This window comes from Musca vetustissima, unplaced genomic scaffold, assembly GCF_032173495.1.
Source record: "Musca vetustissima isolate MV318-11 ecotype Yass unplaced genomic scaffold, APGP_CSIRO_Mvet_v1 utg19229, whole genome shotgun sequence".
NCBI lineage: Eukaryota > Metazoa > Arthropoda > Insecta > Diptera > Muscidae > Musca > Musca vetustissima.
In genome coordinates, this window is record NW_026874772.1 from 1 (window position 1) to 16,663 (window position 16,663).

Sequence of the window (16,663 nt, forward strand, 5' to 3'; positions counted from 1 at the left end):
ATAATAAATTTTTGTCGGTTTTTCTGGTCGCTCCAGAGGCCGCAATAATGGCCCGAACATAGTAAAATTTTCCATGCAGAAGGGGATCGGGCCAAAGAATAAGCATGCCTGTTTTGATAAAGATCGGTCAATATTTAGCGGGTCAAATGGACCCTGACTTTTGTGTGAAAAATGACAAAATTTGTATTCTATAGCGTATATATTTACCCCTGAAGGACATAGACCGAGAAGTTTATATTATATCCAAGAGGAGTGGTTGACCTTTAAATTAATACCAATTATATTGTTATATGTGCTCGGATGTGGGAGTTACACCTAAATATTTACAGGTATCTCCGTATTCGTATATTAGTTAGTAACCCATTATCACTCTAGAGAGCGGAACTATAGCGCTGATCGCTTTGAAATGTTCCATGAAGTTCCAGTTATGGTCAAGAACAACGCCTATAATTTTCGGTGATGACCAGATAATAATTTTGGAATGAAGTGGACCGAAAACTTAATTTTTTTTTTTTTTTTGTTATTTTCGAGTCGATCTATAGACCACAAATGAAAGCCGAACATCACAACACAACCCACGGTGAAGGGAATCTGGACAATAGCTGTACTGAATACTCATAATATTCGGAAAATATGTCAGTGTAAGAAAGAGGTGCTGTTTACCTCTAATCGGGCAAGAGGGTGCAAATATCATGAAATATTGCCCAGGCTCGGAATAAACATCCGCAGAATATTTGAGTTCCGTGGTAGTTGTGTAGGGTATCGTATGGGCGGCCCCGTCCGACTATACTGCTCCGCTCACTGGTTTTTAAATAAGTCTTTATTTAAATATTATTTTTTTAATAAACTAATGTCCAAAGCCGCCAGCAAAAACGGATGATCCTGCATAAGCTGAACTGCTACTACCGCCAAACCCACCACCATAGCCGAAACCGGGATAAAATCTACCACCATAACGGGCATTACGTACTGATCCTGCATCAGCATCAACGGCTAGATTGCCATCGACGCCTTATAAAGTTTCCGCCACTTGCACATGTTTATGCTGTTGGCCGAAGGTTGAGCAAACAATTGCCAATAATACCAAAAGAGCAATGGATGTGTTCATTTTGTATTCTTGGATTATTATTAATTTTTTTAAGAAGATAATTCTAAAAGCTTTATCTCAATGCAACCGCATTTTTGAATTAGCCGGCGATTGTGCACATAAGACCATAAAAATAAGAACCTGATTTGAGGAACACCATTGCGAAGAAATTTTGTTTTTGTTTTCATTTCGATTTTAATGTTAAATTCATGTTTGCAATCGAACAAACAATTAGCTCTTCAAAAAAAACCCACCATCGGGACTTTTTTTAAATAATGTATATAATATGTATTTATTTTATGTTGAACAGTTTCAAAGTGTATACATTTTCCATAAAACAAAGCAGAAACTGATTCTCAAATAGCTGGACAGTGGGTTTCAAAAATGCTGAACACAAAAAATATGAAAAACTGTTATTCTGAAAGCATAAGTCAAGGTGTTTTGGTGTTTTTTTTTTTTTTTTTTTTTTTTTTTTTTGCTGTAAACAATTTGTTTATATTTTTGTGTTTACAAAATTCGATGTAGATTAATAAGATGTAGTCTTATTGAAGATTTTAATACATTTCTGCAAGGCGTTTAACTCTTTGAGCCCCGAATTTTTTTTCCATAATCATAGAACAATTTTCTGTTCACAGATTTAATGTAACTATCCTAGATAGTATATGGACAAAATTTGACATCGCTACATCCTTCCGTTCGGGAGATACAATACATTCTTTCTGAAAATTAAAATCCGAATGTCAAGAAAACCAAATGCAAAATCGACGAAAAAATCATTTTAAATTACTATCTATATTCTGTTTTACAAGAATCAAAAATAATTCTTATGACAGATTTCGAAGCGATTTGAATAATTTGGACTGTATACACAAATTAGTACTGTACACGTCCTCTTCTCTATATTAAAAAGCTCATAACTTTATTTGAATTTGATTTTTTTAGATTTTTCTTGTGATATGTGTCGTTCATAATCAGGTCTTGACATAGCATGCATATCTACTAGCTATAAAATAAATATAAGCTCTAAAACATGTTTTGCCTGTGGGCAACATTTGGTCATACAGGGTTAATATGGGAGCTATATCTAAATCTGAACCGATTTAAAAAAAAAATCGCAAACATCAGTCTGGACCTAATACATGGACGGACGGACAAACGGGCATGCGTAGATCGACTCAGAAAGTGATTCTATGCTAATTCTCAAAAGGAACCATGGGTCTATCTCGATTCCGTTTGCCTGTTACAAACATATGCACAAAGACATAATACCCTGTACCACAGTGTGGTAATTTTATTAGGTCGCTGTTTTTGACGTTAGATGTCTAAATGTTTGTGTGAACATGTAGTTAAATTAGATATTTAAAATTTTTCTGTAGTTACGTCCGTTTGCGTTTATGATGACGATATGTAACATAAGACCCACAGAAACATTTTTACATTTTAGAATTCATCATCATTCTTTTTTTACAGTAACTTTACTTTCCGATTAAATGTTCTTTCCGATATTTAAAACCGCCTAAAATTTGCACTTCTTCGTACACTAATATATAAAACAACTCAACCAATTTCAATTTTAAAAATTATTTTATTACTTTTGTTACAATTACAAGATTTTAACCAAAGTAACCGCCGCCCAAACCACCGCCAAAACCACTTGAACTTGCATAGGCGCTAGAGGAGCTACCGCCGAATCCACCGCCCAATCCACCACCACCGAATCGTGGATAAAAACCACCGCCATAACCACCTGGATAGAAACCACCGCCATAGCCACCGGGATAGAATCCGTAACGTACTTTGCGGGCAGAACCTGCATCAGCATCTACAGCTAGATTGCCATCGGCACCCTCCAAAGTTTCGGCCACTTCAGCGTATTGATGTGTTGGTTGGCCAAAGGTACAGCAAACAATTGCTGCCAACACGAACAAGGCAATGAAGAATTTCATTTTAATTTCTTGCAAAAATGTTCCCCGTGAAGATGATATTTCAAAATGCGTTACCGAATTGCAACTACTGCAGCCATAGATTACTAGCTGGTTTTTATACTCATCGTTTGCAATTAATGCCTCTAATATTTTGTGAACGAATAAATGGAACCTGAATTGAAAAAAATACCCTTGCGGATGGTTGCAGTCTATCTGTGGTTATATGCTAATAAGAAATAACTAATGACTGATATAACCAGATTCTGGACTAAAACAATTGCATAGCAGTTCTAAAAGATAAATCTGCTAACTGAACCGATTACCCTATGGTACAAATTGACAAAAATTGTCGCAACTTTTATAGAAACCTAGTACATCTTGTGTGCCTTAAAAAGCTGAGTAAAACTGCATTTTTAGAATTTTCAATACACCCTGAAAATCTGAAGTTATGGCCAAAAACCGTCCTTTTTATACCCTTCACCACACTGTGGTAAAGGGTATTATGTCTTTGTGCAAAAGGAAACGAGATAGACCCATATGCATAGAATCACTTTCTGAGTCGATTTATGCATGTCCGTCCGTCCGTGCGTCCGTCTGTTGGTTTTAAATTGTAAACAAAGTACAGGTCGCATTTATAATCCGATTTGGATGAAATTTGGCACAGGACCAAAGGACGAGCCCTATATATTTTCGACCGATTTAATGTAAATGGTGCACCACAGTCCCTATATATTTTTGGATTTGCACGAAATTTGGTATAACGTACTGAATTAAGCCTAGACTGATGTCTGCCAAGTTTTATGAAAATCGGTCCAGTTTTAGATATAGCTCCAATATATAGTTTCGTCCGATTTCATGTAAATGGTGCACCAAAGTCCCTATATATCTTTCGATATTTGGCATAACGTACCTAATTGAGCCTAGAGTGATGTCTGCCAAGTTTCGTAAAAATCGCTCCAGATTTAGATGTAGCTCCCATATATAGTTTCGTCCGATTTCACGTAAATGGTGCACCAAAGCCCCAATATATATCTTGCGATTTGCACGAAATTTGGCATAGCGTACTGTGGTACCCTGTGTATTATGTCTTTGTGCATATGTTTTTAACAGGCAGAAGGAAAAGAGATGGACACATTGTTCCTTTTGAGAATATGCGTAGAAAGTGTCCAAGTCGATTTATGCATGTCCGTCCGTTGATGTTAAATTGTAACCAAAGTACAGGTCGCATTTATGATCCGAATTGGATGAAATTTGGCACAGCTCGCCTATTTGCCCCAAGGAGGAGCCCTATTGAAATTGGGAAAAACGGTTCAGATTTAGATATAGCTCCCATATATATATTTGTCCGATTTAAGGTAAATGGTGTACCAAAGTCCATATATATTTTTCGATTTGCACGAAATTTGGCACAACGTAATGAATGAGGTCTAGAATGATGTGTGTTAAGTTTCCTGAAAATTGGTCCAGATTTAGATATAGCTCCCATATATATTTTCGTCCGATTTAATGTAAATGATGCACCAAACTCCACATAAATCTTTAGATTTGCACAAAATTTGGCATAGCGCACTGAATTGATGCTGGAATGATATGGGCTGAGATTCGTGAAAATCGGTTCAGATTTAGATACAGCTCCCATATATATTTTCGTCCGATTTAATGTAAATGGTGCACCAAAGTCCACATAAATCTTTCGATTTGCACGTAATTTGGCATAGCGTACTGAATTGATACTGGAATGATGTGTGCTGAGTTTCGTGAAAATCGGTTCAGATCTATATATATATATATTCGTCCGAAGTACAGACATAGCCCAACGGATGACCTATTGATATTTGTTTGAAGTCGATTTACATACTTTTATCCCATTGTAACAAAAACAAATGAAAATCATGTTTATGGATAGATCTAGGTCTTTTTTACATTTAGATAAATATTTCATCCAATTTCATGATAATAGTCCTGTGTAATATACCCATAGTGTTGAAGGTAATCATATTGTCGGCCCTGTCCGACTTTACTACTTTCCTTACTGGTTTTTTTTTAAATAATACGCAATATTTCCCCTTAAAAAATTTGATTTGCATATTTTTGCATTTTACCAGGAAGAGGATAGATAGTAAAAACTGATGAAACGGCAGATGAACGAAATTCAAATTTTCAACTTTTTTTTAAATCCTCCAACTTTGAGGCAATTTTTGTTTGTTCAAGGACTTATTCTTGTAACTCATTCAAATAACAGCAAATTTAATTTCGCGTCGAATGAATTCTTATTGATCCAAATTATTTTAAAACTGTGCAAGCGGGCGCCAATTTAAGATTTTTACTGAAAGGAAAGATTTTGAATACTAAACTTTTTTTCGTCTTGCGAAAAATTAATTTTTTTCATATGCCGCAAATTCTTAAAATAATCCCAACTTTGGTATTGTTCATCCAATTTTATCTAGCAAAATATCAATCGGCGTAAAAATGAATTTACTAGCACCTTGAAATGTTGGCAAAATGGTCATAATATGAAATTTCGGATTTTTGGTAGGAAAACTCGTATTCGTCTTCAAAAAAATCCATATGAATGCAATTCTGCTGCAACTCTGCTGAATTCTCAGGTGATGGAGCTTTCATACCTCCATCACCTGGGAATTCAGCAGAGTACGAAATTAAAAAAGAATATTATTAGCGAATTATCTTCCAAAAAATATTATGACGGATACTTGCATTCTACAATCATTTATATTCCCATTGCCTTGAATATAATTATGGAGGGTATTTAGATTTTCCGTTTGTAATCGAAATAAAGTATATACATATATATATTCTTCATCAGATTAAAATTCTATGACGATTTAAGCATGTCCGCCTGTTGTAATCTCTCTAGCGTCTAAACGATTGAGCTAGGTGGGATATATCGGTCCACGGTTAGGCATATAAGGCTACCACACAATTTTCGATATTTTGGGGTTCTTGAGCGCGCTTTTCAACCGAATACGCTGAAATTTGCTACATTGGGTTCTTATTGGGTATCAAATATCTCTGGTAGCCCCCACACATGGTTCCTTTTGGGAATATGCATAGAATCAGTTTCTGAGTCGACCACCATACTGTCAATATTGGTCCGATTGAGATAAAATGTTGCATAGAGTACTGAAATAAGCCCAGATTGATATATGAGTTATATATATAGTTTGGTCCGATTTTAGGTAATTGGTGCACTAAACTGAAAATATTTGCCCAATTGGTACACCATTTCGCACAGTTTGACATCCGTAAAGTTTTGTTGAAATCGGTTCAGATTTAGATATAGCTTCCATATATAGAATTGTCCGATTTTATGTAAGTGGTGCACCAAACTCCCAAAAAATTATAAATTTTGCCCAGCATACTGAATTCAGTCCAGTTTGACATCTGTGAAGATTTGTTGAAATCGGTCCAGATTTAAATATAGCTGCCATATATAGTTTCGTCCGATTTTATGTAAATGGAGCACCATACTGTCAATATTGGTCCGATTGACACAAAATTTTGCACAAAGTACTGAATTAGGTCCAGATTGATGTATGCCAAGTATACAGAATTAAGTCCAATTTGTTGTGTGTGAAGTTTTGTTGAAATCGGTTCATTTACATATATCTCCCATATAAAATTTTCCTGATTTCATACAAATGTTACACAAAAAATTGGAGTCTGCCCGATTAACATGCAATTTGTTTATAGATATCAGAATGGTATCTGTATGGTTTCTTATTGGTTCAAATATCTATGTAGATCACATTTGTTTTCCATCCGATTCTATGCCAATGGTCATCCAAAGATTCTATCAACAGGATATTGTACATATTATCATCTCTTGTATGTACCCAAAGTGGTGAAGGGTATCATATATTCGGCCCCGTTCGACTTTTGAACTTTCCTTACTGGTTTGTAATAAAATATTTAGCCATAGTATGGAGGATAGTCGTTACTCGAAATAGTCAGTTTTTATCCTACAGCATTTAGGCATCTACCTAGTATAATGATACCTCCTGAAGGAAAGAATTGAGATACGAAACTAAAATATTGGGTTTGAAAGTGACATATATCGGTCATATATCCTACACTATGTAATCGTATAACTTTGTAATCTAAATTACAATAATTTGAGGATTTTATACTCTATCATACTTTATCAGTATCAGTCCACGTTTTGGGGTTTTTAGATTTTAGGAAAAATCCCCATTAAAAATTGCTGAAATTGGTATTTGGTGTACATTAGGGTTTACATAAATCGCCATTATTGTAATATCGCCATATAGAGAATATTCTGGACTTTGACGAAGTTCTAAAAAAATATTTTCTTTTATAGAAACTGAAGGAATATATCTTACTTTCAACGGTAAGACAAATATTGTCGTATGAATGTAGATTTAACAGCAAAATAGCGCAATCAGCTGTCGCGTATATCCCTTTCAAATATATTTTCCATGAATTCAACAATTGTTACTAAAATTATATTGATGAAAATTTTTTTAAAGCAAAACATCGTTTTCCGGGTCAGCATGTCATAAATAAAATATTTCTTAACAAATATAAATATCGCTTTACATTTTGAATATAACTTTTCTATAACTATTTTGTTTGTTAATATCGATCAGGGTTTGGAAATTCCCGAATTTTTTCACGCACAGGAAATCGCGAACTAAACATTTTCATTCCCGGGAATTCCCGGACATTTTTTAAGTACAGTCGACTCCGCTTTACTGTAAGTCGCTTAACTGAAAATATCGGATAACTGAAATAGCTTTTGGAGTCTAATATTCCAATGTCCTTTCAAATAACTCCGTATTGCTGAAAATTGTGAGAATGAAAGATAATGACAGAATATTTTGCAGAACGTTAAATTCATGCTGCCAAACTGTTTAACATATTTGGAAAATTCGCAAAAAATCTGTTCCGCATTTTTATATTTTATATACAAGTAATAAAGATGTACAACGATATGTTATAAAATATACCATTCATAGGGGAAATGTTAAAACAAGGTCCCATATAATAATCAAATTTTTGAGGAGGTCGTCCACTATTTACTACTCTCAGTTATTATTTAAAGCCTTCAAGATGATAATCAAATTTGAAATAGGAACACAACCCCATATTACAGGCAAGACTTAAAACGGATAGTATGAAACCTTTTCAAAGAAATGGACCGATATTTTCCGTTTTCAAAATCAATCAATCTATCATAAATATTATATTATAGACCACATAATATATAAGATTCGTTACAAGCCGGGCATTTTAATAACACGCATAAAAAAGACAGTTCATAATAAAAATAACTTTAGCTGTGAACATGTCAACCAGTTTCACTTTCGATCGTCTATTTTCATAAAATTCGAAACCTACGTATTCGATGTAAAATATGAATTATTGAAATTTCTTAAACTGAAAACATTGTTCGCTTATGAGAAGTTCGGATAACTGAAATTATTTTCAGATTTTTGTCCCTTTCAGATTTTTTCCGTATTTTATTGCAACGCATTGTATTTAAAACTATTTGTATATATTATTATTTGAAAAAATATTCAACTACCAATGCTGTTTCTTATTTGATTTCCAACAATTGAAAATATTTCCTCAATATAGGCATCAAAAAATCGGGAAACGTCCCGGGTGTTTCCCGCTCCCAAGCCATAGTATAGGTATATCCTTCTTTTTTATGGGAATTTCACTTCCCGATAAAATGTTCTTTGCAATATTTAAAACGCGTAAAATGTTCACTTCTTCACACACCAATAAACAAGGCAACACAACCAATTTTAAGTTTAAAACTAATTTTATTATTTTTGTTACAATTACAAGATTTTAACCAAAGAAACCACTGCCCAAACCACCGCCAAAACTATTTGAACTTGCATAGGCGCTAGAGGAGCTACCGCCGAATCCACCGCCAAATCCACCACCACCAAATCGTGGATAAAAACCACCGCCATAGCCACCTGGATAGAAACCACCGCCAAAGCCTCCAGGATAGAATCCGTAACGTACTTTGCGAGCGGAACCTGCATCAGCATCTACAGCTAGATTGCCATCGGCACCCTCCAAAGTTTCAGCGACTTCAGCCTGTTGATATGTTGGTTGGCCAAAGGTGCAGCAAACAATTGCTGCCAAGACGAACAAGGCAATGAAGAATTTCATTTTAATTTCTTGCAAAAATGTTCTCCGTGATGATGATATTTCAAAATGCGTTACCGAATTGCAACTACTGCAGCCATAGATTACTAGCTTGTTTTTATACTCTTCATTAGGAATTATTCCGGTTATTATTTTTTTAAAGTATAAATGGAACCTGATTTGAAAAAAAATACCATTGCGGATGGTTGCAGTCTGTCTATACCTATATCTAGATATTGGTTATATGCTAATATGGAAATTACTAATGACTAATGGAAGTAGAATCTAGATTAAAACGTACTTGCATAGTAGTTTTAAAAGAAAGATGACAATGTTTTTGAGAGAATTCATTTGAAGTTTTATCTATTTTGACCCAATTTATGAAATCTGGATTTTGTTATAATTCTGCTGTTTGAACTGAAATCAAAACGGTTTATCAGAATAGAATGTATGATTTTTGTCTGCACATTTTTCAGTAGGTTTGCTTTCCGGATTTTGGAGGGCGAATAATGTATTTGTATAATATGTTCAATATGCAGTCGAACGCGTATATAACGAACACCGGTTATAAATAACTATGTGAATAGCAAACTGTTTTTACCGGTCCCAATATTTGTTGCCTATTTTTAATACAAATCACATTATTATAGTGATCTAGCTTTTGAGACCCACACAGTGAATCTTGGCTTCGATTTCAACGTTTATAACGAACTAAGAAAATTGTTATTTTAATTAATTGTCCTGACATAGCTCTTAAGTTGATTCAGTTTTCGTTCCTTCCATCAAACATCATAAATGCTCTACAACCATGTGATCCAGGAATCATTAACATTTTTAAGATGAAATAAACGTAAAAAATATTTTCCCTCATTATTTTGTACATACATATATGGGTTTGACAAAATATTCTTTCTAACTCTATAATGGACTAAATTGTTCGGTCCCATTGAAATGTAATAACCCTGTTCGACTGTGTGTAGACTTCAGGTATTTTTATATCCCTCGTTGCACTTTCCAACCAAAATGGCCATAATATGGAATTTTGGATTTTTAGTATTTAAACGCGTCTTCACAGAAAAATTTCGTCTTCAAATCTATATATCAATCAATGATGGTTCGTCAGAAACGGTAACATAATTAACATACATTTCCGACGTATAATATAATAATATAAAACGTCGGAAACCCAGCCAAATCAATTTGGAAATTGCGTATTCTTTACTCAAATTCATATCAAATTTCAAAATTTACTTCTCCAGAAAGTTTAGAAAATAAATTTATATGGTAATATTATTCAAATAAATCACGATTACTACATATATTACAAATTTATACAGGTATATGACGTTTTCGGTTTTACACCTTTTTGACAATCGAAAACCTAAGCATTATAAGGGCTTAAAAACGCAAAATAAACCCGAGCCCCGGGACACTTTTGATGATTCGTATTACTCAGCCGTCGTGTGAGCACATTCATTAATTTTGATTCAATAAATTTTGAATCCATAATTTTGAAGTTATATTAATAGTAATAAATAAATTAGTTTTAGAAATACATTTACCTCAGGTTGTACATAAAATGTCGACTGGGCCGACTATATTATACATTTCAGTACGTTGTGTCAATCGGCCTAGCTACCAGTCTTTAGTGCATATATACATTCAGACGAATGTATTTATAAGAACAATATGTAAATCTGAACCGATTTCAAGAAAGCTTGACACACGTAAGTTTATAGTAATTTCAGTACATTTTACAAAATTATGTGCCAATCGTCAAACTTTGGTTCTTTAGTGCACACTTTAAATTAAATCGGACAAAAATATATATGAAAGCTATATCTAAATCTGCACCGATTTTCAAGAAATTTAGCACACATCATTCCAGACTCAATTCAGTACGCTATGTAAAATTTTGTGCACATCGAAACATATATACGGACTTTGGTGCACCATTTACATAAATTCGGACGAGCTATATCCAAATCTGAACTGATATTTACGAAACTTAGCACACATCATACTCGACTTATGTCAGTACGCTCTACCGAAATTCGTACAAATCGAAAGATATATAGGAACTTTGGTGCAGCATTTAACTAAAATCGGACGAAACTATACATGGGAGCTATATCTAAACCTGAACCGATTTTCTCCAATTTCAATAGAGTTCGTCCTTTAAATAAATAAGTCACAAGTCACAAAACATCGTATTGAATCGATGAAAATATAAAAAATAAAAAGCATAAATTGATATGACAGGCCTCTATGTATTTTAAAATATCTGTAATAAAAATAATATATTGTATACATTTATTGTTTTTTTACTTCCACATTTTATTTATTATTTTACTGATATCGATTATGAATCTCTAAATAATCTAAATCAATTGTTTGGGTTTTGTTATCACGTCATAAACATAATTTTAGTTCTGAGGTTGACATTCAAAATATCTAAAATTAAAGGGACTCCTAGGAGAAAACTCACGTTATGATAGGACCTAACCAACATTTTTAGTATAAAACTGATTTTGTTGATGAAGATTTGAAAATATGAAGTATTTTGAAAATATTTCAAACAAATGACAAATATTCATCTATATATAGAGCAAATTTGACAGAAGTGGAAATTGTGGTAGAAATATTCAAATTTTTGTAATATCGTCATATAGGAAATTTTTTGGACCTTGACGAATTTTAAAAAAAATCGTTTATAGAAACAGAAGGAACATTTCTTAGATTGAACGCGAAAACAAACATTGTCGTATGAAAGTAGATTTTTAAACAAAATAGCGCGATCATTTTCAAATATATTTTCCATGAATTCATCAATTGCTTCTAAAATTATATTGATACACATGTTTTAAGGCAAAAACAAAGTATTCCGAGTCAGCAAGACATAAATAAAATCTTTCCTAAAAATATACATTTTATATATAACTTTTCTATAAATATATGTAATTCTTGACACACAAGCATTCTCATTTGTTACTATACACATATCCTTCTTTTTTACAGGAACTTTATTTGCCGACTAAATGTCCTTTGCAATATTAAAAGCGCGTAAAATGTTCACTTCTTCTCACACCAATAAACAAGGCAACACAACCAATTTTAATTTTAAAACTAATTTTATTATTTTTGTTACAATTTCAAGATTTTAACCAAAGAAACCACCGCCCAAACCACCGCCGAAACTACTTGAACGTGCATAGGCTACAGAAGAGCTACCGCCGAAACCACCGCCGAATCCACCCAATCCACCGAATCGTGGATAGAAACCACCGCCAAAGCCTCCAGGATAGAATCCGTAACGTACTTTGCGAGCGGAACCTGCATCAGCATCTACAGCTAGATTGCCATCGGCACCCTCCAAAGTTTCAGCCACTTCAGCCTGTTGATATGTTGGTTGGCCAAAGGTGCAGCAAACAATTGCTGCCAACACGAACAAGGCAATGAAGAATTTCATTTTAATTTCTTGCAAAAATGTTCTCCGTGAAGATGATATTTCAAAATGCGTTACCGAATTGCAACTACTGCAGCCATAGATTACCAGCTTGTTTTTATACTCATCGTTTGGAATTAGTCCGGCTATTATTTTTTTGAAAGAATAAATGGAACCTGATTTAGAAAAAATATCCCATTGCGGAATATTTTGGTATTATTTTTATTTATTTTAATTCATATATTAAATTTCATTGATAGTTGCAGTAAAAAAAACAATTCGGGCTATAATTTGCATTGATTTAATTTTAATATATCTATATATTGGCTGTATGCTAATAAAGAAATAACTAATGACTAATAGAACCAGATTCTAGACTAAAAACAATTACATAGCAAATTTTAAGAGAAAGATGACAATGTTTTTGAGAGTTTTCAGTTCAAGTTGTTTCTATTCTGACCCAATTTATGCAATCTGGACTTTTACTATAATACTGTTTAAATTCATTTGTCAATATGATGATAAGTGTTGGTGTTGGACTCCATAATAATAAAACACATTAAAAGTGTTGTTAAAATTTTAAAAATTTGTATGAATTAGGTAGTGCAAGCTATGTCTAAATCTAGTCTCAAGTCAGTACGCTACACTAAACCTGTTCCGATTTGGTGCCCCATATATAAGAAATCGAACAAAAATACGGAGTGGATTTATATTTTCAATAAAATCAGAAGTGATTGAACATAAAATCAGACAACTTCTTAAACACATATATTTGAACAGGATAACACTGAAGATAAAAATTCTCACAGAAGTTAATTTGCAACATTCACCAAAAAATATGGGATGTAATCAAAGAAAAAGGGTTAAATATTGTCAAAAAGACACAATTTTTACATTTCCATTTTCCTTCCGAAGTTTCAGTAAATTTGCATTATATATAAATAAATCTGAACCGATTTTCACCAAACTTAACACACATCATTCCAAACATAATTCAGTACAATGTGCCAAATTTCATCCAAATCGAAATATATACAGGCACTTTAGTACAACATTTACATAAAATCGGACGAAATTATATATGGGGGCTATATCGAAATCTGATTTCACGAAACTTAACACACATCATTCTAGACATAATTTAGTTGGCTATGCCAAATCCTTTCCTTTCGCATGATACAAACATATGCACAAAGACATAATACCCTGTATCTCAGTGTGAAGGGTATAACAAGGGGGTTATATGTGGACTACCCCTAAAAGAGGGCGAATATTAACAATTACTGCGAATTCGGTTGAAAAACTGCTTGACGACTGTATGCAACATTTTGGCGATCTAGCTCAATTCGTTTAGAGGCTAGAGTGATTACAACAGACAGACATGGGCAAATCGCTGATTAAGAATATATATACTTTATAGGGTCGGAAATGATTATTTCGATGAGCTACAAACGGAAAAAACAAAATTAATATACCGTCCATACTATGGTGGAGGGTATAAAAACAATTTAATTACTTATATACCAATAGATGATTCGAATTTATTCTATACACCGTAAAGTCCACGGTTCGATTAGTAACCGATATGTAACCGATCAAAAAGGTTGTCTTAAAGCTCTTCACGCTTTCAAGTTGGACGCACAGTTCCACGACGAAAGTACCCTATAATTTTTAGGCAGGGTTTTTGGAAATTCGTACTAAAAGGTACTAAAAACTGCATTACGCGGCAGAGGTTAGATGTAGAACTCTGAAATTTTGTATGTAGTTTTGCCTGCGATAAGCGAAGTGGTATGTGTGAACAAATTTTGTAATTTAGTACTAAGAGGTACTAAAAAGTACTAAATATTATATTTGAATGGAATCGGTGAAGAAACATATCTAAAACTTTGTATGTAGCTTACGCTATTAAAACAAGAACGACGTGCAAAAATATTTGTCGGAAATTAGTACTAAAATGGTACTAAAAGGAACTAAGACTTTATTACGCCGGAACGGTTGGAAGTAGAACTCTGAAATTTGGTATACAGCTTTGTCAATTATAAAGCAAAGGGCATGTGTGAAAAAAAAATTGGAATTTAGTACAAAGAGGTACTAAAAAGTACTAAATATTATATTTAAATAGAACCAGTAGAGATACTTATCTGAAAATTGATATGTAGCTTAAGCTATTACAAATAGAATGTTGTGCGAAAATATTTTTTGGAAATTAGTACTAAATGATTCTAAAAAGTACTAAAACTATATTACACTGGAACGTTTCGATGTAGAACTCTGAAATTTGGTATGCAGCTTTGTCAGTGATAGGCAATAGGGGAATGTATGAACAAATTTTGGAAATTAGTACTTGTACGCTCACAAAATAGTGTATTGATGAAGTTTCTTATTAAATGGGTTCTAAAAGGCCTTGAAACTACTAAAAATTTTACAGGGGTATTGAGCGATTATAAGCGGTAGAGTTTGGAATTCGTGTATGTGGCTTCTAAAATAAAAGTATAATTACTCCGAGCGCCATCAACAAGTTAATAGGATAGAAATTGGCATTGCCTAATATAAAAGAGTCTATATATAATTGCGTTATAAGTGACTGACTGATCTTTAACGCCCAAACGAATCTTAATATTTTGCATGTAGGTTAGTGTTAGTGCATAGGCGCGTGATAAGGCTGGGTATTCGTACTAAATGGTACAAAAAATACCAATGTAGTACTGATTATTGGATACGGTAGAACGGATAAAGATAGGAAGCTGTTATTATATACTTATCTGGAACTAAGACGAAAAACATTTATAGATAAATATTTTCCAGATATAATTTCTAAGAGTTGTTGCGGGGTTGCTTAAACGCAGTCTTTTGTCAAAAGCAAAAAAAAAAAAAAAATTTGCGTGGAGGGGCCTTAGGAAGTGGCTTTTTTCGCCTACGAGGTAGCCACTAACCACGAGTTTCCACCAGCTCCCATTATGCGGTAGAGTTGGGGGAGCTGGAGGTAGCTACAATGGACACTCTCGGGATGACAAGCCACTGTAATGCCTCTTTTGGCCTGCCGTGTCCATTATGTTTGTTCTAAGGGGTTAGTATATATTTGCCAGGGTGGTTGTAATTTAGCACAATATTTGGTGTGTGCTCTTTTTCGTTGGGATGACCCTTTATTGGGATTCATCCATAAAGGCAGGGCAGCCTCCTGTGCGTCCGGGTTTTGACGCGACTGTCCCCGAACCCAATTACTCCATGATCACAGTCAAGGAAAAATACATGTTTTTCTCGGCCAAGTAATAACAAAAAGTCAGCCAACTTGTCCACGGATGACGTTATTCCTTATGGCCGAGAATAATCCAATGTTTTTTCCAAGACTGCGGGGGAAACCTGAAAAGAAAAATAGATTAATAAAATGTTTTATAAAAAATTACAAAAAAATGTGCTATTATATCTAGAAAACTTTATTGATGTGAAGCAAATGGTGAACCGCGTTGCCAACCACTTTTTTAGTAGTGGAACCTAATTCATTCATGAATAAAACACGTCTTGTAAGTACAAGCAAGTAAGGTAGATGGCATGTTCACAAAATCAGAAAATGTCGGATTTATTTAAAATTTTGAAATGTCGGACATTAAACAGGGACAATTGAATGGATGTATGCCAAATGATAACATATGTAAAGAAATAAGAGAGATGATAGGAGTAATGATACCAAATTGTCTGATCGACTAGAGGAAAAGAGTTAGCGGTAGTATAAGATGTAATAAGAAGATTTGAGAAAATGTGGGGTCTGGAAATATTCCAAGAATAAACCGAACATATAAATAGCCCATAGAATGGCAGAGAAGTCAGTATTGTATAAGTTGGTGCTGAGTGCTAATTAGTTGAGTCAACGATAATAAGGTGTATACGTGTATTTTACGTGTATAACAATTGATAATTTATAAGTGTACAGAAAAAAGTGCACATAATTCAAAAGGGCAAAGGTAAAAGTGATTAAGAAACCCAGTTATTAATGAGGAAAGAATATATTGTAACAAGCTAAATCTCTGTTTTGGTTAGGATAAAATCAGTAATGATGCGAAG

The 16,663-nt window shown here is 33.7% G+C and overlaps 3 protein-coding genes across 3 annotated transcripts; all 3 read right to left on the bottom strand.

The window, feature by feature from the left end:
• Positions 1-847: 847 nt before the first annotated feature.
• On the bottom strand, positions 848-3,033 carry LOC133336535 (ctenidin-1-like). The gene is made up of 2 exons (XM_061544821.1): positions 2,706-3,033; positions 848-1,011 (listed from the first exon to the last, which is right to left on the bottom strand). The coding sequence occupies exons 1-2, from the start codon at positions 3,031-3,033 to the stop codon at positions 848-850; spliced, it is 492 nt and encodes a 163-aa protein (XP_061400805.1).
• Positions 3,034-8,850: 5,817 nt separating this feature from the next.
• Positions 8,851-9,183, bottom strand: LOC133336546 (keratin, type I cytoskeletal 10-like). Its single transcript, XM_061544832.1, has one exon. The coding sequence runs from the start codon at positions 9,181-9,183 to the stop codon at positions 8,851-8,853; it is 333 nt and encodes a 110-aa protein (XP_061400816.1).
• A 3,136-nt stretch (positions 9,184-12,319) lies between these two features.
• LOC133336557 (protein suex-1-like) lies at positions 12,320-12,628 on the bottom strand. The gene has a single exon (XM_061544842.1). The coding sequence runs from the start codon at positions 12,626-12,628 to the stop codon at positions 12,320-12,322; it is 309 nt and encodes a 102-aa protein (XP_061400826.1).
• Positions 12,629-16,663: the final 4,035 nt, after the last annotated feature.

What these genes read in the sequence shown, in the direction of transcription:
- LOC133336557 (XM_061544842.1), bottom strand. Translation starts at nt 12,628, where the DNA reads ATGAAATTCTTCATTGCCTTGTTCGTGTTGGCAGCAATTGTTTGCTGC.
- LOC133336535 (XM_061544821.1), bottom strand. Translation starts at nt 3,033, where the DNA reads ATGAAATTCTTCATTGCCTTGTTCGTGTTGGCAGCAATTGTTTGCTGT. An exon ending in TTTGGGCGGCGGTTACTTTG is followed by an intron (nt 1,012 to 2,705) that starts GTTAAAATCTTG and finishes AAACTTTATAAG; the next exon opens with GCGTCGATGGCAATCTAGCC.
- LOC133336546 (XM_061544832.1), bottom strand. Translation starts at nt 9,183, where the DNA reads ATGAAATTCTTCATTGCCTTGTTCGTCTTGGCAGCAATTGTTTGCTGC.